Source organism: Pristis pectinata, chromosome 5, assembly GCF_009764475.1.
Source record: "Pristis pectinata isolate sPriPec2 chromosome 5, sPriPec2.1.pri, whole genome shotgun sequence".
Classification (NCBI taxonomy): domain Eukaryota; kingdom Metazoa; phylum Chordata; class Chondrichthyes; order Rhinopristiformes; family Pristidae; genus Pristis; species Pristis pectinata.
Window position 1 is genome coordinate 74049463 of NC_067409.1, and position 22204 is coordinate 74071666.

General features: G+C 40.4%; 1 protein-coding gene across 1 annotated transcript; it reads right to left on the reverse strand.

The window, feature by feature from the left end:
• Positions 1–1862: 1862 nt before the first annotated feature.
• Positions 1863–22164, reverse strand: LOC127570725 (tRNA selenocysteine 1-associated protein 1-like). The gene is made up of 9 exons (XM_052016515.1): positions 22029–22164; positions 18856–18953; positions 15744–15843; positions 15595–15647; positions 7221–7352; positions 6688–6807; positions 3874–4069; positions 3726–3777; positions 1863–2230 (listed from the first exon to the last, which is right to left on the reverse strand). The coding sequence occupies exons 1-9, from the start codon at positions 22050–22052 to the stop codon at positions 2094–2096; spliced, it is 912 nt and encodes a 303-aa protein (XP_051872475.1). The 5' UTR covers positions 22053–22164; the 3' UTR covers positions 1863–2093.
• Positions 22165–22204: the final 40 nt, after the last annotated feature.

Genomic DNA, 22204 nt, shown 5'->3' on the forward strand with positions numbered 1-22204 from the left:
TCTTTTCACTACCCTCCTTCATTCCAATTTGCTATTCTCAGAATCATCACCCTAGCCCATTACACCACTTTATTCACTAGTAGGAGCAAAGGAATCAACCTGCTGAGCATCTCATATGGATGTGGCGGACAATCCAGTGACCATATCCATGTAACAGGCACACCATGACCCCCTACTAGACAAACTCTGGAATCTCCTGCACAGCAGCAGCCAGTTACTGGAGAGGTAGAGGAACAAACTGGGGCAGAAGGAATGGTAGTTCAATGAAATGCAAGCAGATGGGGGGGGGGGGGGTGGTAAAGGTGGTGTATGGCATGCTCGCCTTCATTGGTCAGGGCATTAAGTAGAAAAGCAAGGAAGCCATCTTGCAGTTGTCTAAAACTTCAGCTAGGCTGCACCTGGAGTATTGTGTGCAAGTCTGGGCACCCCATTACAGGAAGGCCGTGGAGGCTTTGGAAAGGGGCACAGAAATTTACCATGATGCTGCCTGGATTAGAGGGTACGAGTTACAAGGAGGGGTTGGGAAAAACTTGGGAGTGACCCAATAGAAGTTATGAGAGGCATAGACAGTCATAATCTTCCCCCCCAGGGCAGAAATGTCAAACAGGAGGAGGATATGCATTGAAGGCTAATGGGTGTGGAGTGGAGTTTAAACAGATGTGCAGGGCAAGTTTTTTTTGTACAGGATGGTAGGTACCTGGCATGGGCTGCCAGGGCTAGTGGTGGAAGCATATGATAGTGGTATTTAAAAGGCTTTTATATAGACACACAAATATTCAGGGAATGGAGAGATATAGATAAGAGATTTAGTAATTTGGCATCTTGATCAGTGCAGACACCACAGGCCAAAGTGCCTGTTCCTGTGTTGTACTGTTCTATGTTATACACCAGCAGAAAAGAAAGAACCAGAGATGTGGTGGAAGGGGTAAAATGACAGGTAAGGCACAGGATGGGGGGGGGGGGGGGGGGGGGACAGAAATGGAAAAGGGAATACAAAAAAGTAGAGAGCAAGAGAAGGACTGAGATAGAAAGTGTGGGAGAGAAGTTAGCGGAGGCAAAAGAAGATGAGGGAGAAGTTGGAGGAAGAGGGGTAATAGAAGGGGGCTGAGGCAAGAGTGAGAGCATGCAAATCAGGACAGGAAGAGGAAAATGTAGAGAAACTGGTTCCTTTGGCAGAAGCATCAAGGATTAAGAGGCCATTGACTGAAAGTGATTGGGACATGAACCAAAGACAGCTTTTTTCCTTGAAAAGAGTTATTAGAATTTGGAATCCTTTCACTGCTGCTGGCAGTGCAAAGTAACTGTGGTACTTGAAAGGGAACCAGTTAAGTCATGGAAAGAAGCAGGACTACTTGCTCTCACAGTAAGGGAGAGCCCCCTTCCATGATTATAGAATTGAGTTACATGGCATCTCAAAAATAATTGCTTCAGGGTTGAGATGAAAATTTAGCTATAAAAGGCTCTTGTCACTGGTTGAAAATACTTCTATTCCATGCACTGGTTTCTTCAGAAATCTGCTGCTAAATGACGCTCAATCTCAGAATTCAATCCATCAGCAGGGAAGCAACATTTAACTCAGCAAGCAGTGGAAAGATGCAAGGTACATGTAAAAAAAAATTCCAAGAACAACTGCAGGGGAGGGGAATTAAAAAACAATCTTGCAATAAACATGGTTATAAGAATGTGGGAGGAAACAAACAGATTCAAGGAGGAAGAAGTTTGGAGAAGTCTTTTAGCTTACACAAGCATAAATTCAGAACAAGGATTTGTCCTTATTCATAAACCACTCAGCTTTGCTCAATCCATTAGGATTTAGCTTACCAGGTAATTTTGTAGCCCAAATAAGAGTGAAGAGACAAAGACAGAAGATGACTGTTTATTCAGCAAGCTGGTCCAAGATGAAGAGTACTGTATAAAATGGAAATTAATTCACAGAGCAGGTTGAATTTTGCAATACAAAAAAGTCTTAAATATACAGGATGCCTAATGCAATTTAAGGTCATAACTCAAAACCAATCATAAACTAGCAAACAGCCCTCCTTTTTTTAATTATATAGCTATTTTAAGGAATTATATTACAAAAGTGTTTTTAATTATACTACACTGGGAATCTCTGATGTGATGGAATCCAGGGGTTGCCAATGACAATTCATTAAGGATTCATAAAGTTCTTCACTTTGTTCCATGAATTGTTTGTTAACTTCATCGATATCCAACTTTGGATCTGGATCTTTAAAAAGAATACTCAGTTATTTCACCAGTTTTAAAAATAAAGTTTCCTTACACAATTAAGACAAATACCATTAAATTTACTAAACAAAGATCTTTTCTGCAGCTCATTGAAGCCAGGTACACCAATGAGAGCAGCTTGGTAGTGCAGCAATTAATGCTGCTCCCTCACGCCTCCAGCCACTTGGGTTTGACCCTATGTCCAGTGCTGTGTGATGTTTGCATGTTCTCTCTGTGAGCTTCTTCTAGATGCTCTGGTTAATGGGATTACTCATGTGGGAACTAGTATGGATCTGATGAGTCAAGTGACTTCCTTTTGTACCATTATAAAAAGGGTAATATGCTATACAAGTGGCTGATTACCCAATATTTTTGCTTTAGAACCTCAACTTATAGTTAACAGCACACAAACTTGGGACAATCATGTTGTGCAACAAATCAGCTTCTGATGAAAATGCTCTGCATTTAATGCAAGATCTATTTTATTTCTCAAAAGGAGGGAGTTATTATCTACTTCCTTCCACCACCCCATCATAAACCAGTTAATTAAGTGTTGTATCAATTTAAAAAGCTCTTAGTTTATTATATCAGTGATGTAGTGCCAGTTTTTTTTAAGTTAGCTTCACCCTCAAAATTCCCAACATGAAAAATTAATAAAGATGTAGAGTGTCAAATTTTCAATGTTGCTACTGACTGGTTTTAGGAAGAGGGTGCTGTTTATTAGGAAGAAATACTTAAAACCATTGTAAGAAAGCATCCTATCTGGATGCGTCACGGCCCAGGACCACAAGCTGCAGAGAGTTGTGGACACAGGCCAGCGCATCACAGACACCAGCCTCCCCTCCTTGGACTCTGTCTTTACCTCTCGTTGTCTTGGTGTAGCAGCCAGCATAATCAAAGACCCCACCCACCCAGGACATTCTCTCCTCTTCCATCGGGTAGGAGATACAGGAGCCTGAGGGCACGTACCACCAGGCTTAAGGACAGCTTCTACCCCACTGTGATAAGACTATTGAAAGTTCCCTTTTCCAATGAGATGGACTATGACCTCATGATCTACTTTGTTGTGACCTTGCACCTTATTGCAGTGCATTTTCTTTGTAGCCGTGACACTTTACTCTGTACTGTTATTACCTGTACTACATCAATGCACTTTGTACTAACTCCATGTAACTGCACTGTGTAATGAATTGACCTGTACGATCGGTTTGTAAGACAAGCTTTTCACTGTACCTCAGTACAAATGACAATAATAAACCAATACTTACTTATTAACTTAGTTCTGTTTTGTTTTTAAAAAAGAAATTTACTTGGAGCAATAGCCAAGTAATACAAATTACCACATGCACCATTTGGATCTCCAAATCATTTATTCCAGACCAACTAACGAAAACAATTTCCCCACATTTTTTCCAAGTCACTACAATTTCAAAAATATTCCAAGGACAGAATGTAGGTTAATGAAATCAATCCTAAAACTGAAAAGATGTTCTCACCTTCCACACATTCTTCTTCATTCTCCTCACTCAGTGCAGAATTTTGTTGAAACTGGGAAAAAAAAGAATTCCCATAAGAGTGAGAGCAAATAAACTTTTAACAATCAAGGCTCAAGAATTTAGAAAGAACATAAAACAAAAGCTTTACCTCAGATAGTTGAGACATTTCTGTCATCAGCGAAGAAGTTATTGCTGATGTCTCAGTGGTACCATACTGTGGGTATCCATAGCCATAGCTGGCATAGGGATCATAACCCCACTGTGAGTAATACTGTTGGTACTGCTGATAGTATTGTGTGTAGTTGTAGCTGGCAGTTGGCTGGTATTCTGATTTTGTTTTTGCACTGAAATTATAAACAGTATCCAAATTAAACATTCACATTCCTTAACTGTAGCATGGTAAGTGAAATATGGGGTAATTGCTTCCAAATCAAACAACTAAGTTTAAAAGCACAGATTTTGACTCAAGAGTCTCAATCATGCAAGACAAAGCTAGTAGCAGTAATCTTGAAAGAAGCAACACACTCTACTCATCAGAAACCAGGTACAAACATATTTAAAGTACCTTTCACTATTCTACTCATAGCTTACCCTGGCCAGCACCACCACACATTTTGAGGACTACCAGAAAACTCTGTCTGATTACTAAAAGAAGCCATCCCCTTTTCTCAGTCCAGAATGAAACAAGGCCTGGGAAGCTCATTAAATAGCTAGAAATCTGACGAGCTGTAATCCCTTTTAATGACTATTGAACAATTAATTAACAATTAACAGCTGCAGCAATGAATTATTTGAAAAACAGACTATTAATCTAAATTGGGATGCAGGTGAAAAATGTTAAAATAGCCAGACTTCTTTAAAAGGGCTGCTTGTGTAAGATTCTAAAATTAGTCAGTGGAGATTCTAAGATGTCACTGACAGATCAGTAACATGGGCAAAACAAATTGTTCTTCACTTTTTTTCCTCATGAGCACAATGAATGATGTCAAATGCTTGTGTATCACATTTCTACAGTAAATATAATGAGCTTTCATGGCATTTTTTCCTCCGACGTAAAGCCTATCAAATACAACTAAGCTCATTTGCATTAAAGCCAATTTACAAGATTTGCAGTCTTCCACAGATCAAACAGGGCTATTACTACACATGTCCAGCTGGGTTTGATCCTAACCTCTGGTGCTGTCTGCATGGAGTTTGCACATTCTCCGTTACTCTGTGGGTTTCCTCTGGATGCTTCAGTTTCCTCTTGCATTGCAAGAATGTGTGAGTTGGCAAGTTATTCTAAATTACCCCTAGTTTTGGTGAGTGGTAGGACTTATTGGCACGTGAGAGAGAATTGGTTACAATGGAAATAAGTGGGAGATTGGGATTGAAGGGACTGGTCTGAGAGCTGGCATAGACTTGAAGGACTGAATAGACTCCTATGTTATAAAGGAATATGGGACACTATTCAACAGAATAAGGGTGATGCTGGTGTTTACTTGGCTGGTAACTCATTAGGTTTTCCAATTTATAAATTAAAATAAACAAAAATGGTCTCAGCAATGATGACCATGAAATAACTATTATTGTAAAACCCACCTAGTTCATAAAAGTTCTTTAGGGAAGGAACTCTAGACCTGTGTGACCATTATGAGACTCTGGGCCTACAACAGTGGCTGCCTCTGAAGTGGTGAGATGGACCACTCAGCTGTTACCAGACCACCTCCAAAAGTAACAGTGGCCCACCCAGCACAGCCCTGGACACTGGATGTGGCAGTGTGAGAGGACCTTCACCACACAGACAGTAGGACCGTAAGAATGTAATCTACCTTTCCAGGGCAATTAGGGATGGGCATTACATTTCTGACTTGGGGTGTGCTCATGCCACACACAGTAAGATAAACTTGCACTTAGTTTAATTTTGGTTGAAGGATGAATCCATGTTGTTCTACCAATAGTGCTGAGGAATCTTTAACAGCCACCTCTTGTGTCTGTTCAGCCTTCTAAATAACCCTTGATCTATCTGTTCCATTTATCCACCTTTACTCTATTCCCCTTGATGCAACAACAACATTTATTTCTATAGCATCTAAGGCAAACAGCTCTTCAGCTTCCTAGGACATTGACCTTGCTCCAACGTGTCCTTGAATCTGATAGTTCTACTCCAGCTATCCCACTGAAGATTTAGGTCAAGTAACTGGGTAGTATTGTATGCTTTTGACACAGAAGTTGCTTCCAAAGTAAAGCCAACCAAGCCTCAGAGGACCTTCAAACCAAAGTCCTTAATCAATACATCTTTGTATCCACCAAGCCGAGTGGTCTTAGCATCCTCTCTATCAATCTGTCTCATGCAGTTTCTATACAGGACAGTTATTAGTTTGAGAGGTTTCATACCCTCCATCAGTTCAGTAGTGAACATCAATATCACAATGATGGGCTGTCAACAATGTTGCTCTATAGAATTAAACCTATAGTCAAATATGCTACCAGGTGACAAACTGCTATGCAGAATTCCATTAATAAATATTCAGAGACCCATACTAGTCATTCAATATCTCCTGATTTTAGTTATTCACTGAACAAAATTTTTTCAACCCTTCATTAATACAAACAGTTTCAGACTCTTACTTGCAAGTAATAGGTGTGTTGTTGATTGGTTTGTAAAATTATCCACTAGCATCAGGAAACTGTAAAATGTAACTTCAACTATCAACTTCTGTTTTCCACATTCTTCTAGCTTCTCTGAGCTATAGTCAGTTTCAAGGATGACTTGAAAATGAAGTTTCTGATTGGTCTGGGAGATGGTTTCAACCAACCCTTCAGTCAGTTGAAGCTTAGAGCTCAAAACTGCCTTGATCACCTGTGATGCAATGGCATTTCTCATAAACTAAGGCATTTATTAACCAGAATTTGCTTAGTTTCGTCTTCAAACCTGTTTAAGTATTTTTGTTCTTTTCCCTTGCTGGTTGCTGCTACTCACCTTTTTGGCACTGCTATACTTATTCGGATAGGTTTTCCTCCTAAACCTTTGCTGTTTTGACATTCTTCTAAAGCCTTTTTCTGTTCTGCTTCGTCAGAAAACCTGACAAATCCAAAACCTCTGACAAAATAAAAACAACAAGGCACTGTTTAGATTACAGCTTATCACATGGTGTGAACTGGCTTGAATCAACAGGTTTAAATAGTTTGAACCACGTAATATTAGAGTCATTACTTTACATCTGAGGTACCATCAGTCCAAGTATTTGATGTCCTTGTTAATCCTAGCTGGGACAGAAAAAATGTTCTTATTCAATGTGTGGTTTGATTTTCAATAACTATTGTGGTTTATAAGGGCTGTTTCATAGAAAATGATAAAACGCTCATTTAATAATCATTGTTAATATTGACTTTCACAGTCCTTATTACAAAGACACATAAATTTCACTAATAATAATAAGTTACTGCAAAGTCTTTCTGGCTAGAAGTATACACAAGCTTTAACACACCAATATCACACAGTAGTTACACTACCTTGAGTTTCCAGATGTGTCTGTAACCACTTTCCCACCTCTACAAGATGGATATTTTTTCACAAAGTAATCATACAGATGAAAATCATCAACTTCAGAAGAGAGGTCACCCACAAATATGGAATATTCTTGGCTGTTGGATAAGATATGCAGCAGTAAAACAGCAGTTGAAATCAAGAGCTCTTAAAAAAAACCCAAAAAACTCCATATTCTAACATCTGGATTATCAAAATAGTATGTTTCTTTGAAAGCTAAACAGCAAACATTCCATTAAAGCTCTTCTGGCTCTTAAAAGTTCTGAAATGTTAACTCTATTACTGTAGTTTGTATTATGGTGCAGAGTATGTTTATAGCTTGGATTGCATGTGTATTGTCTTTCATCATTTCTGAAATGTGGTCACCATTAGCAAGGCCCAGCATTTATTACCAACCCCTAATTGTCCTTGGAAAAAGTAGTGAATTGCCTCTCAAGTTTTTGTGGTTTGTCTGGTCAAAGTATTCCCACAATAACGTTAAATAGGGAGTTCCAGGGTTTTGATCTGCAAAGATGTGGGAACAATATATTTTTAACTTAGCATTGTGGTGTTCCCATGCATCTGTTATACTTGTCCTTCTAGGTGCTATGGGTTGGTTGGGGGCGGGGGGGGGGCAGGGGTTGTGGTTAAAGATGCTGTAGGATCAGCCTTGGCAAGTTGCTGCAGTGTGTCATGTACAGGTACATGCTATAACATCCAAGTTGGAGGGAATGAAGAATTAGGATGTGGATAGGGTACCTATCAAATGGACTGCTTTATCCAAGATGGTGTTGAGCTTCTTGGGTGACGTTGAACTGTACTCATCCAGTTAAGTGGATAGTATAATTTCTTGTTCCTGTCCTGTGCCTTCTTGATAGTAGAAAGGGTGTGGGGAGAATCAAGAGAGTCACACACCACAAAATAGCCAGCAACTAACTTGTTCTTGTGCCCACAGTATTTATAGCTAATCTTGTTAAGCTTTTGGTTAATGGTGAGCCTCAGAATATTGATTTGGAAGATTTTTTGAAAAAAATGTTGAGTGTCAAGGAGCTTATTGTTAGAAATGGTCATTGTCTGGATTTTTATTGATATAAATGATACTTTCCACTTTTTAGTCAGAGCTTGCCTGGTAGTTTGGAGGCACATACTGCTTCATTACGTATCAGTCACCTGAAGCCTTCTAGGTGTTCTAATGTGTTAAGAGAATTCTATAAGCATAAGTTGCTGAGAACGGAAATGTGTGGAATCATTAGCAAACATCCCCATGTTCATTGATGAAGCAGCTAATGATTACTGGGCCAAGGACACTGCCCTGAGGAACATTTGTGGGCTGACGTGACTGGCCCACAACAATCACATCTAATTTCCTTTCTGCTTGTTTGACACCAACCAGTAGAAGATTTTTGCCTGGATTCCCAATGACTTTAATTTTACTAGGGCTCCTTTCCAAAGATGATAATCCTCCAATCTGACACAGGATCTTCAGGCAAATACCCAACCATTAAGCCACGAAGAATTAGCTAAACATTATCAGAGCACAGTCTACTGCCAGCAGTGAGCTGCTGACTGCGCTATTAGGACTTTTGTATTTGCACATGCAGAAATCATGAAGTTGCTGTCAGTTATGGTCAGTAAAATTACTGAGAGCTTTGCTGCAATTATTCTGCACATTTTATTAAATGGCTAATAAAAAGCATTGGCTTGATGAACAAAATATATAGGTCAGCCTAGATGAGGATGTCAAATTCCCTGTCCTAACAGACTTTAGTGAACAAAATGTATTTTTTAAAACAACAATCTGATAATCTCATGTAACTTTACTGATATTAACATTTTCTTTCAAATCCATTCAATTAATTGGATTTGAACCTATATCTCTATGATATGTTTAGTTTCCATGGAGCAGAGGCAGCTGAGGGGGACCTGATAGAGAAACTATGAGGGGTGTTACGGACTAGGTTACTATTGGTGAATGTCCCTTTAAGATAGAGCATAGTGGTGTGTGTGTGGCATGCTTACGTCAACAGAAGATAAAGGACATAATGACGTTGTTGAAGAGGTCAGTCGAGGTCAGTCAGTTGAGAGAGGAGAGAGAGAGAGGAGAGAGAGAGAGGAGAGAGAGAGAGGAGAGAGAGAGAGGAGAGAGAGAGAGACACACACCGGCCTGCTAGTTTTCTCTATCGATGGATGAGAAACAATAACTGCGTCTGTTACTACAATCCACGTATGGAAATTGGGAGTAATCTGGTGGAGTTCACTTTGTCGCTGACCTGTACAGGGTAACAGGTATTTGTGTGGACAACCACGATTCGGATGCTTTTCAGGGTGAGGAAGTCACTACCGAGGAAACACTGAGGTGTCGTTTGGGTTCCATTGTGGAACATTTGGATTTCGTAATTACTCTCTCTATGTTCTCTCTACATCTACGTTTTATCTTCAGACAACGGTGGTTGTTGAAGAAGCCTTTGCTCACGTTTCACCTTATGGCTTGCTGAACTGAACTTTAATAACCATTCCTGGACTTGGAGTTTGGGAATTTGCCACACACACATGACGAGTTTAGTTTTGGGGTTAATGTTCAAGGTTTAACATTTTTACTTCTAACACTCTAACATTTTTACTTTTACTTTTCTTATTATCATAAGTAGTTACTAATAAAGTAGTTTTTAACACTGAATCACGACTCAGTGTGTTTCTTTTGTTGCTGGTTCGTAACAGGGGCATAGTTCATAGTAAACTTTTCCCCACAGGCGAGGGATCTAAATCTAGTGTGCAGAGATTCAGAGTATGGATTTTGAGGTTTAGAGGGGATCTGAAGAGGAACTTTTTCCCGTAGAGGGTGGTTAGAACGTGGAACACACTGCCTGAGCGGGTGGTGGAGGCAGAGACGTGCAACATTGAAGTACCGAGATGAGCACTTAAATTGTCATGGCACAGAAGGCTATGGACTAATTGCTAGTTTTGGGATCGGTGTAGAAAGCTACTTGATGATTCACATGGACTTGATGGGTCTATCACCTAACAGCCTCTGGCTCTACCCTTCCCCCTGTCCCCCACCCCAACCTGGCTCCATCTGCCTCAAATTTTGTTTTCCTTTTCTTATATTTCCATCTATCACCCTCTGTCTCAACACTTCCTACTTGCACTCCCCCACTTGGCTCCATCTCCCCTCCCCAAATCATCTGATTTCACCTATCACCTACCAGCCTCTGTCCTAACACTCTCTCTCATTTCTATACACTGGCCAGCTTCCTTCTATGTTCTCAATCCTGATGCAGGGTCTCGGCCCAAAACACCATCATCCCTTTGCCTCTGTAGATGATGCTTGAATCACTGAGTTCTTCCAGCGCTTATTTTTTAAACCAGTGGTTGTGATGTATTAGATTTTCAGGAGGCTTTTTATAAGATCTCACATAGGACACTGATCAACAAAGTTAGAGCACGTAGAATTGGAGGTAATTTACTGCCACGGATTGGGTTTTGGTTAATGGACAGGGAGGAGAGTGGGAATAAATGTCTTTCCTCAGGCTGGCATGCACTGATTAATGGCATATCGTGGGGTTCAGTGCTTGTGTGTCCCTACTATTCACAATTTATATCAATCCTTTGGCTGAGGGGACCAAATGTTATATTTCCAAGTTTACCTAAAACTAGGTAATGTTGTGAGTAGAGAGATGGATGTACAGAGGTTTCAAGAGGACATGGACAAGCCAAGTAAGTGAACAAGAACATGGCAGATGAAATATAATCTGATGGAATAGGGAAAAATGTGAGATCATCCACTTCAATGCAAAAGTAAGAAAAACTGTATTTTTAAAATATTCAAAGGGACCCAGGTGTCCTTATACACATACCACTGAAATCTAAAATCCAGGTGCTGCAGGTGATCAGAAGGATAAGTAGTGTGCTGGTCTTTATTCCAAGATACAAATAATGCAGTGAAAATATCTTCCTGCAATTGTATAGGACCATGGTAAAATCACACCTGTTGTGCAGAATTAACCTCCTTCCATCAAAAAAGATATACCTGCGTTGAAGATTCACAATGTTTCCTGGGACAGTGGGTCTGCCATGTGAGGAGAGATAGAGTAGACTAGGACAATCTCCATCAGCGTTTAGAAGAATGAGAGGTGATCTCATTGAAATTCACAATTCATAGAGAGCTCAATGTGCTAAGTGCAGGGAGGATGATCCCCCTGGCCTGGCTGAGGAGACTAGAACCAGGTGTCATAGTCTCAGAATCAGGGGTAGGTCATTTAGGACTGAGATGAGGAGTATTACTTCATTCAGCGGGTGGTGAATATTTCAGAATTCTCCATCCTGGAGGGCTGAGGAGTTTCAGTTAAAGTTTATTTGAAATAGCAGTGACAGATTCAAGTGATTTAGGGATAGCCAATGGCTAACTCTGGTTCTAGTGTTCATTATTTTTCTAACATTAAGCCAAAATGTTTCGTTATGATCCATTCTCATATGCAGTGCACATACTCCTTTGAAGATGCTCTGAACACCCTTTCTTGTCCCCATATATTCTCCAGGACCTTGTCACACTAGCTGGAAGTGAAGAGAAAACTTGCTCAGAAATTCAAAGAATAAAGTGTGCAAACTGGACTGTCATTGAACATCAAGAAGTCAAAAATGAAAAGCCTCATCTTCCTGAAGGCCAGAAGTGGGAGATAAAATAACTAATGTTTGGAAGAAAAGCAACATCAGGCTTAATCAAGACCATGCAAATTAAAGATGTTACCATGAGAGCAAAAGTAAGAGCAGTATGAAGGCTGCTTTTCCCTGTAGTGTTGTATTGACATGAAGGGCAGGCTATAACAAGGAGCAGCAAGGAAAAGACAGACCTATTTGAAACATGGTACAAAAGAAGTCTTCTGAAGATCTCATTGCAATCAAGAACTGACGCATTAAGTTCAGGAACAAATAAAGCCAATTGTTCCCTTATAGGCCATGACTTAAGCACACACTGACGGCTTGGGTGCATGATGTAGGTAAATAAAGGTAATTGAAGTGATAATTATGTTTGGCAAAGCAGCAAGAGGAAGGCATAAAACATAGTGGATGGATGAAATGAAAGAAGCTTCTGAAATGTCTCTGCAACAGCTCTGGATGCTGTTGATGACAAGCCATCTTAGAGACAGATTACTAGTTTATAGTTGACACAGTATACTGGGTTATTCTGCAGCTTAAAGAGTGCTGTGCTCATCCAGTGTTTCCCAGCCAGTGATCCAGCACAATGGTATGCCTTGGAATTTTGGGGAAAAACAAAAGGCAGACACAGAAAAAATGAATAGAAGTTTAGGTTTGTGCACACAGTCAAAGTCAAGACAGCACTTCACACTACACAGTGATTAAAATTAAATTCATATTGAGTAGTCTTTGTGGGCAGTATAAAGGCACAGCAGTTAGTGGGTTTGATCCTTGCATTGTGTGCTATGTGGAGTTTTCACATTCTCCCTGTGACTGCGTGGGTTTCCTCTGGGTGTTCCGGTTTCCTCCCACATCTCCAAAACATTTAGGTTGGTAGGTTATTTGGCCACTGTAACTTGTATGTAGTGTAGGTGAGTGGCAAGAGAATTAGGGAGCATTGGTGGGGATGCATGGGGACAAAAATGGGATTAGTGTAGATAGGTGCTTGATGGTAGGTACAGACATGGGGGTCCAAGGGCCTGTTTCTGTATTGTGTGACTATGAGCGTGTAACTGGTCAAGCTTGAACAGAGAGTCATACAGCACAGAAACAGGCCCTTTGGTCCAATTCGTCTACCTGACCTGGTGCCATTCCTATCCATCGGACCTGTCTAGATGTAGTTTAAACAGGGGAGAGAAAATTAATAAATATTTAAAAATACAAGATTCAAACACCTCCACATCCACTGGAGCTGATGAAACTGAGCACAAGTAGTAGGAAGTCAAAAGGATGAGCCACCACATCTGCAAGTTATTTGCATGATGAATTTTCATTTCCCCGTAAACCAACTTGTCCTCTGTGTTAGGGGAGAAACTTGCAAGACATGTCATGGTGTCAAGTAAGATGCAATGGCAACTTGTAACCAAACATCCATCTCTCATCAATGAGGATAATATTTTTCCTCCCAGATGTTTGAATGAAAAGCAAGTGCAAATTACAAAAGACTGTGTCATCATATCTGAAAGTGCTGGAGGCAAGCTTGTTGGTTGCTTAACTTGGATCAAAGATAAAAATAAATCCACATACAATCACTGAGTATTCAGTTTGATCAGTGTGTGAAGAGATACTAAAAGTAATCTTAGGATTAGATGCAGTTAATGAAGTTACAAAGGTTCCCCTTTCAAATAATACAATAGGTTAACACATTGATACATCTGCAGCTATTGGAAACATTTGAGAAAATATAACATTAAGCACAAAACTTGATTTGTAGGTTGAGTCAACAGGCATCTGTTGTCATACTGAGCTGTAGGGTAGCATCAGGTACGTTGATGAAGATGAATAAAATATTTTATTTTAAACTCTGAAAAGAGTTTCTGGCAACATGACTGGAGGGGTAATATTCAGGGTGAAATTTCCCATTGAGGAGGAAGAACCAGCAAAGACAACTGCATGACTCCATAACGGGGAACGTGAAAGGGTTTTTTTTTTTGTTACACACAAGATTAAACAAGAAAACCCTGATGTGCTGGTGACCAGTTGCCTGCACCTGGAAATATTTATAACCCAAAGACTGATAGAAGGAATCTGCTCATTAGATGAAGTAATAATAAATGAACAAGGAAAACATAGCCCCTAGAGTCACTTTTTCTCACTGTTACATGAGGAAATGGAAGGGGAACATCAGGGATGGATTTACATATGAAGTACATTGGTTTTACTGTGGGGAAACCTCTGTTACATTTGTATGAGCTTAGAGAAGTAAATCGCCGATCTAATAGGGTGCACAAAATTTGCCTAGCTGGTTAATGTAATCCGGCATCTGAATGATCCAAACATAAAAGTGCAAGGAAACAAATTCTCTCTCCCCCACACTGATAAACTGCATGGGTTTGATCTAAACTAGATGCTTTTCACACCCAATGGTGTGAAAATGTAGCAAAAAGCAAATTAGGAGTGTTCATGGTTTAGCAGCAATTTCTCAGCACTAGAATCATCTTTACTTATTCGGATCTGTCTCTTTGGAGTTCATGTGCAATGAAAACCACCAAGAATATTTCAATAATGGCTTAGGAGCAATTTCCTAAATTAAGGATAGATTGTAAATCTGTAATTAATTTTGGGGACATAGTATTGAAAATGAATATTCAGTACTATCAGAACATGTGATTGCTGATGTTTTACAAAAACAAAGACAGCATCTGATATTGCTAGAGCCAGTGTTCCCAGTTGCATTCAGCCATTCTCCAGCCTACACATCAAGGCAAATCCATATTTCACAATGAAACAGAGTTTTGTTTAAATATTCATAAGGTAGAACTGAGCTGTTGGCTCTGTAGAACACTTTTATTAATGTATCTTGTGCTGGAAAAGGTTGGGAAACATTAGTTTTGAGTGTGTAATGTTAGTTATTATATTTGGTAACACATTTTATTTAATAGATAGCATCACAAATTTTAAACAAAAATTAACTATTTGCCGAATGCTTGTATCACGAGAATGGGGCAATTACAGTTTAAGCATTGTCATTTCATGATACTTTCTGTGGTGAGTGACTCAACCCAACACCCCAAAGACTTTCCTCCATATTAAAAGGTAAAAATGAGCAACATAAAAATCAGAAACACTCTCCACTTGCCGAGATGAGTGCAGCACCAGTAGTGGTTAAGAAGCTTGACATAGTCCAGGATAAAGCAGCTCTCCATCAACTACCGTAAATATTCATTCCTCCTACTGCTGGCCGCTCTGAACCATCTACAAAGTGTATATTAGGTACTCGCCCAGACCACTCCAACAGCATCTCCCAAACCCAAGGTCAAGGACATCAGGCACATGGGAATATCACCACGTGCAGGTTCCCCTTCAAGTCACACACCATGCTGATTTAGAAATATATCACTGGTCCTTCATCATTGCTGGGTGCAAATCCTGGAACTTCCTCCCTAACAGCGCTGCGTTCAACAGAAGGGCTGCAAGAGTTCAAGCTGGCAACTCCCTGCCCCCTTCTTAAGGACAATTGAAGATGGGCATTAAATGCGGGCCTTGCTGGCAATGCCCAGGTCCAGGAAATGAACAATAGCTCAAATTAGAATTCTTTTGACTGTCATTGTTAGATTTGCTTTTCCTTATTAGTGCTTTGCTTCCAGCTAGTCTGTTCTTATACCTAATGAAACTTTGAGGAACAGAAAAGTAAAGAAATAAGGGAGGTGTTAAAATGGACAGACTTACCCTGCATCTGGTTTTTTTCCATAGGTTGCATAGTTTAACTTGAATTTCTTGGGCTATACAACAAAAACAAAGTAAATTATCATTTCAGAGGCACTGTCTTTAAAGAAATAAGCAGTTATCAATGGTAAATGTCTACTAATGTGGTTTACCGGATTTGAACCTGGCAAAGGCTTCCCATTCAATTTATGGAGACAACGATCAGCGCTGGTTTGATCGGCTAATTCCACAAAGCAATAGCCTGCTAACGTTCTGAAACCATAAAAGAAGTTCAATTACAACATTTCCTTCACTTTACTACTTAGGCTTCAAGGTAAAGCAACCAAATAATTATCAGTATGTGTAAACAAAAAATACACTATAATCATATAAAAAAAGCACTTAACAGGTTTTCCATGCAGAATCTGCCAACAATATTTTACTGTTAACATTTTACTAGCATTAGACACATAACTATTCTCCATATGCAAGTGTTGATGGGTCAGTTTTCTCTCTTTCCCAGTTCTTAAGATGAATGTTGGACCTAAAACATAATTTTTGTTTCTCTTTCCACCGATGCTGCTCAAACTACTCAGTGTTTGCAGATTTCTCTCATTATATGTAAAATAGTTGGTTAATCATGGCTACTCCTGGTATTGCCACGTGTACAATTGACAGTCACAAGACAGTGCTCTGAACTGAGATACGCAGGCTATATATTCTGCCAGTTTACCGCAAGGGATTCATATCGGTGCATTCCAGGATAGCATGGCTCTCCAGTGGATAAACATCTGTCATAGTAAAAGTGAAAAATTTCAAGGACTCCTTTGGCTATTGACAAACATTTTGGAACACACTGACTGTCATCCATCTGTGACATTGGCTCAGCTTTTCTCTCCCCATTAGTGCAGTCTGATTTGCTGGGCATATCTGACAGCCCTGCTATTTGCAACAAATGACATATCTTTCTTTGCATTATCACCCTCTATCTGCCCCCATTAATCCATTTGACAGGAGGAGCTCTACAAGGAAATATTGGTTTATTATTGTCACATGTACTGAGGTACAGTGAAAATCTTTGTTTTGCTTGCCATCCATAAAGATCATTTCATCACATCAATACATCGAGGTAGTACAAGGGAAATGCAATAAAAGAATGCAGAATAAAGTGTTACAATTATAGAGAAAGTGCAGTGTAGGCAGACAATAAGGTGCAAGCCCATGATGAGGTAGACTGTGGTGTCAAGGGTGCATCCTATCGTACAAGAAGTAGTCTTATAAGAAGGGAAAATGTCTGGGGTGGGCGGGGTCTTTGATTATGTTGGCTGCTTTACCGAGGTAGCAAGAAGTGTAGAGTCCATAGAGGGGACTCAGGTTTCTGTGACATGCTGAGCTGTCACAACTCTCTGGAGTTTCTTGTGGTCTTGGGCAGAGCAGTTGTCATTCCAAGCCATGATGCACCTGGATAGGATGCTTTCTCTCAAACTATATCATGTTTAAACTTGGAAAAAATTAGGAGTGGTACTGTCGATCCTTCGCTTAAATTTGAAGATATTTGGAGTCCATTTATTCAATATTTTCACATGATGTAGATCCCCTTTCAATAACTTTCCAACTTGGAGGAACGGACTTGACGACATAATATTGCTCTGTTTCTACTGAGAAATTTTAGCCCAGTTTCTTTTTCTATTTATTTTTGTTGTTTGTTTTTTTTAAATTTTTTTTTGTTTAGTTTATATTGTTTACAATTTTTCTTATTGATTTGGGTTTTTTAAAAAATTTATATAATAAATCATTTTCTTTCTTTTATATTATATTCATTTACTAAGAGATCGTTGGATCTACAGTTTTTTTTATATTTTATTGTTCTTTATGATTATCTATGCTATGATTGTTATCCTGATCTCTTTGTATTACATGTATAAATATTGATGCTATATATCAATCCATATTAATTTGAAAACTAATAAAAAGATTGAAGAAAGAAAGAAAGGATGCTTTCTCTGGTGCATCTATAAAAATTGGTGGGGGTTGACAGGGAAAATGCCGAATTTCTTTAGCTTCCTGAGGAATAGAGGCACTGGTGCACTTTCCTGGCCTTGGCATCTACGTGGTTGGAGCAGGACAGGCTATTGGTGATGTTTACTCCTAGGAACTTGAAGCTCTCAACCCTCTCAACATCAGAACCATTGATGTAAACAGGAGCATGTGCACCGCCCCCCTTCCTGAAGTCAATGACCAGCTCTTTTGATCTGCTAACATTGAGGGAAAGGTTGTTGTCATGACACCATGCCACTAGGCTCTCTATCTCCTTCCTGTACTCGACTCATCGTTGTTTGAAATTCAGCGCACTACGGTGGTGTCATCTGCAAACTTGTGAATGGAGTCAGAGGAGAATCTGGCCACACAGTGGTGAGGGTACAGGGAGTAGAGGAGGGGGCTGAGGACGCAGCCTTGTGGGGCACCAGTGTTGAGGATAATTGTGGCGGAGGTGTTGCTGTCTATCCTCACTGATTGCAGTCTGTTGGTCAGGAAGTCAAGAATCCAGTTGCAAAGGGAGGTGTTGAGTCCCAGGTCTAGGAGTTTGGAGATGAGTTTTCTTAGAATTATGGTATTGATGATATCTATGATGTCAGGGTTGCCATGGGGATGGGTTCATAGAGATAAACCCATCATATTTCTTGGAACTTATCCCCACAGCAACTTTGGCTTCACCCTATCACATATATTCCCTTAGTCCTACGCATCCCTCCACCTTCTGTGCAGTTCTGACAGGGTCTTCGACGTTATTTCTGTTTCTCTCTGCACAGTTGTTGCTGAGCATTTGTAACTTTTTCTGTTTTAATCTCAGATTTCCATCATCTACAATTTCTTTAATTTTCATGGACTGGAATGAGACTGTTGCTCCACCTCTCAAAATCCTGATACAATAGGCTGACATCCTATTTTTTGACATTTGGAATAATAGCCTTGAAATTACTGAGAACTTCAAAGAATGAAAACAGTAACTAAGCTTCACGCTTGACATTTTTCTATTTTCATTCATCAGACTTCTGAAGTATACAACAAACTGAATAGCTGCAAATTCATTGCATATTCAAGTATTTACTGTAAGAAATTTGCCTTTACCATATTTCTCAGTGACAGACATGTAAACAAATCACTGGTCAATTATTCAACGTTTTAGTAAAAGATGGGGGTAATATCAAGGAAATGATATTCTGAGTTTTAGACATCTGTACTCTGAAATACTCCATTATGCTGAATTTTATAATTTTTTCTTACCCGGTCATTCTGTTGCTAATGATTTTCACATTAACAGTTGGCTCACCCATGGCTGAAAAGGCCTGCTTGATAAAAGTCTCATCCATGTACTGTTCCAGCTAAAAATGAAAGAAAGTTGATAGATTTACTTACTAACGTCCACAAGAATTTCAGATGCATGTGACAGCACTTAGAAGTAATATTTCAAAGGAATATACTAATAATAAACCAAATTGCAGAAATGAATATGTGAAATATTTAATCTCTAAATAATTAAGAAGAATAATGGTTAATTATTTCTAAAAACCATTTGGAGAAAATCTATTGTTTGTGTGCCTAAACATATACCAGAGGGAACTAAGAATTATGGAATAAGCCTAAATCAGTGGGTGATTTGGTGCATAGAATGGTACAGCAACAGCATCCATTTTTACATAGAGGAAGATCATAGGTCATTTTACAAGGAACCACGGAATGCCAGGAAAGTTACAAGAAAGATTTCGGGAGAGGAGGTATGGTGTGGTCAGTATAGGACGAGAAAGGTTCTGAGAAGAGACTTTTGAATAAATGAGATATACAACCAAGTAGCTAATGCAGCGTTACCAAGAGCAAGGATTTGAATCTATAAGAATGCTGGGGTGTGGACAAATGTAAAATTCAACAATGGTGTTGCAAGTGTTTGAATGGAACATAGGTAAAGAACATCACTCTGCTAGTGACTAGACAGTCAATGGAATGGGGCTGGGGTGGTGGGCATGTGCAAGAAATACTGGAACAATTAACCTCTGAACTTACTGGAAGGTAGGAAAAGTTTCAGCAATTTATAATTAGGGGATACAGGCATAGACTTTTGTAGTGACAGTGGAGGGAAATGGGTAGGGAGGCAACAAACTGCCTAGTTGTTCTATTGTATTCTGAATCAGGAAATTTAGTGCAGGATTCAGTGGAATATTGCCCAATATCTGGCTCCAACTAAATAGGCAACTGGACAGAAAACTAAAAGAACATTACATTCACTCAAAACATGATATCACACAAATTTACATCAGCAGCTGTGCTAACAAAAAAGGTGAGCGTAGGAGTAATTGCCTTCAGTTTCAAAGTCTGTTGATGTGATTATTTGATGCCAGTGTACAAACAAGGGCAGAATGCACATGTTATTGTCTGGATATAGACAAAGCCCTTCAAGGTGCAGCAATGATTACATTCGAAGAGAGGGAAAGTGGAATTGAGTCCGAATGTGAAGATAACCTTTGGAGCATCGGAGGAGAGAGGAAATAAACAGGAGAAACCAGGCTCTTGTTCATATCATTGTAGCAAAATAAAACTGGAGGAACTCAAAAAAAAATTAGTTCTTCAAATGGTAATAAATTGACAGGCAATGCCCATTCAAGAACTTTTGAGAGTATGGCTGGTAACTGGTTTATTATTGTCACATGTACCCAGATACAGTGAAAAGCTTTTGTTTGCATGCTATCCAGACAGATCATTCCATACACGAGTACATCGACATAATACAAAAGCAAAACAAAATGCAGAATATAGTGTTAAAGTTACAGAGAAAGTGCAGTGTAGGTAGACAAATAAGGTGCAAGGGCCACGACGAGGTAGATTGAGAGATCAAGAATTCAGGACAGATTAGAGATAAAGGGATTAGACAGTAGAACTGTGTATTTTTTGAAAGAAATGAGAACTATACCAGTCGAACGGGAGGAGATAATGTTGGCAAGGTTATTAATAAGGACAGTGAAAACTAAAATTAGAATAAAACTTCACATCATGTATTTTATATGCTAGGAACTGCCCATAGTATTTCACAGCCATGAAGTATTTTAAAATTGTAACGTGGACAAATGTGAGCAAGGTCCAATAATCAGCAATGACAAAAATCACCACATAATCTGTTTCATTGCTCGTTGAAGGACATAGTTTGGTGGGAAAGAGAACTGTTTTTCTATGGAGAGGGCCCTTGAATGTTTATTTTCACCAAAAGCTGATGCAATTTTAGATTAATATTTCATCTAAAAAGAAAGCACACCCTACTAACATGTACCATCAAACTACATTACATGCTCAAGTCCCACCTCACAATCTTCTGACTCAAAATGTAACTGAACCAGTTTTATCCTTTTCACAAGCTATACACAACCAATGAATTATCTTTAAAAATGTAACCAAAGTTGCCATACGGTTAAGTACAGAGATAACACCCGTACAGCCAGTTCCAATGCATGAATCACCTGTCTTTGATCACATTGAGTCATACAGCTATACAGCATGGAAACAGGCCCTTCGGCCCAACTGGTTGAAGTGGAGAATGGGGGCAAGGTTAAGACTGTTCATTAGGACGATAGTTTAGTTTCCTGTTCTTTAACAGGATCTGAGCTTCCTGGAGAGATCTCCCTAAAAGACAACACCTCTAACAGAACCAACTGAGACTCAGTCAGTAGCATCCTCAGCTGAGTCAGAAAGTTGTGGATTTGAGGTTCACACTATTGATTTGAGCAGATAAATCTAGATTGACATCCAGGGGAATACTAAGTCTTGCAATCAGGGTTGGTGCTGTTCAGCCAAATTAAACAAAGGTCCAGGCTTCCCTCTCAGATGGATACAAAAGATCACACAGAACTAAATCAAAGGAAAGCTGAGAAATTTGCCCTGGTAAAAGAGCAAATAAACTGCAGATGTTGGAGATCTGAAATGAAAATAGAGAATGCTGAAACTACGCTGTACCTCCGAGGGTACATCATCCTGACACTGGGCAGGCTCTCCCGGGGGGGAGGGGGGCACCCTACACACACTAGGCGGGCCCACCCATGGGGCATACGCCCCCTTCCCCCCGACACCGGGCGGACTCTCCAGGAGAAGATCTCCCCCCAACACGGCGGGGGGCTCTCCCAGGGGTCACCTCCTCTTCCACCCCCCCCCCCCCCCCCCAACACACAGGGCAGACCCTCCGGGGCAGATCCCGCCCTCCCCACACCGGACAGGCCCTCCCAGGGATTACCTCCCGCACACACCGGCCCCGGGCCCGCACTGGGGGAGGGAAATCACCCCCTCAGCGGACAGGACGACCCGGGGTTCACCCCCAACACACCGGGCAGATCCCGCCCTCCCCACACCTGGCGGGCCTGCCCAGGGTCACCCCACCGGACGGCCCCCGTCCACCGTCCCCCGTCCGGGGCCGCACTCACGTCGCCCATCCACAGGGTGGCCATCCCGCCGCCGCCGCCCGTCCGCTCGTCCCGCCGCCTGCCGGCTCCGCCCGGGGACCGCCGTCACGGCCGCCTGAGCGCAGCCTGCCCCGTGCTCCCTCACCCAGCGGCCCGGGCAGAGGCACCATGCTCAGCCCCCGGGTAATCCTAGACCC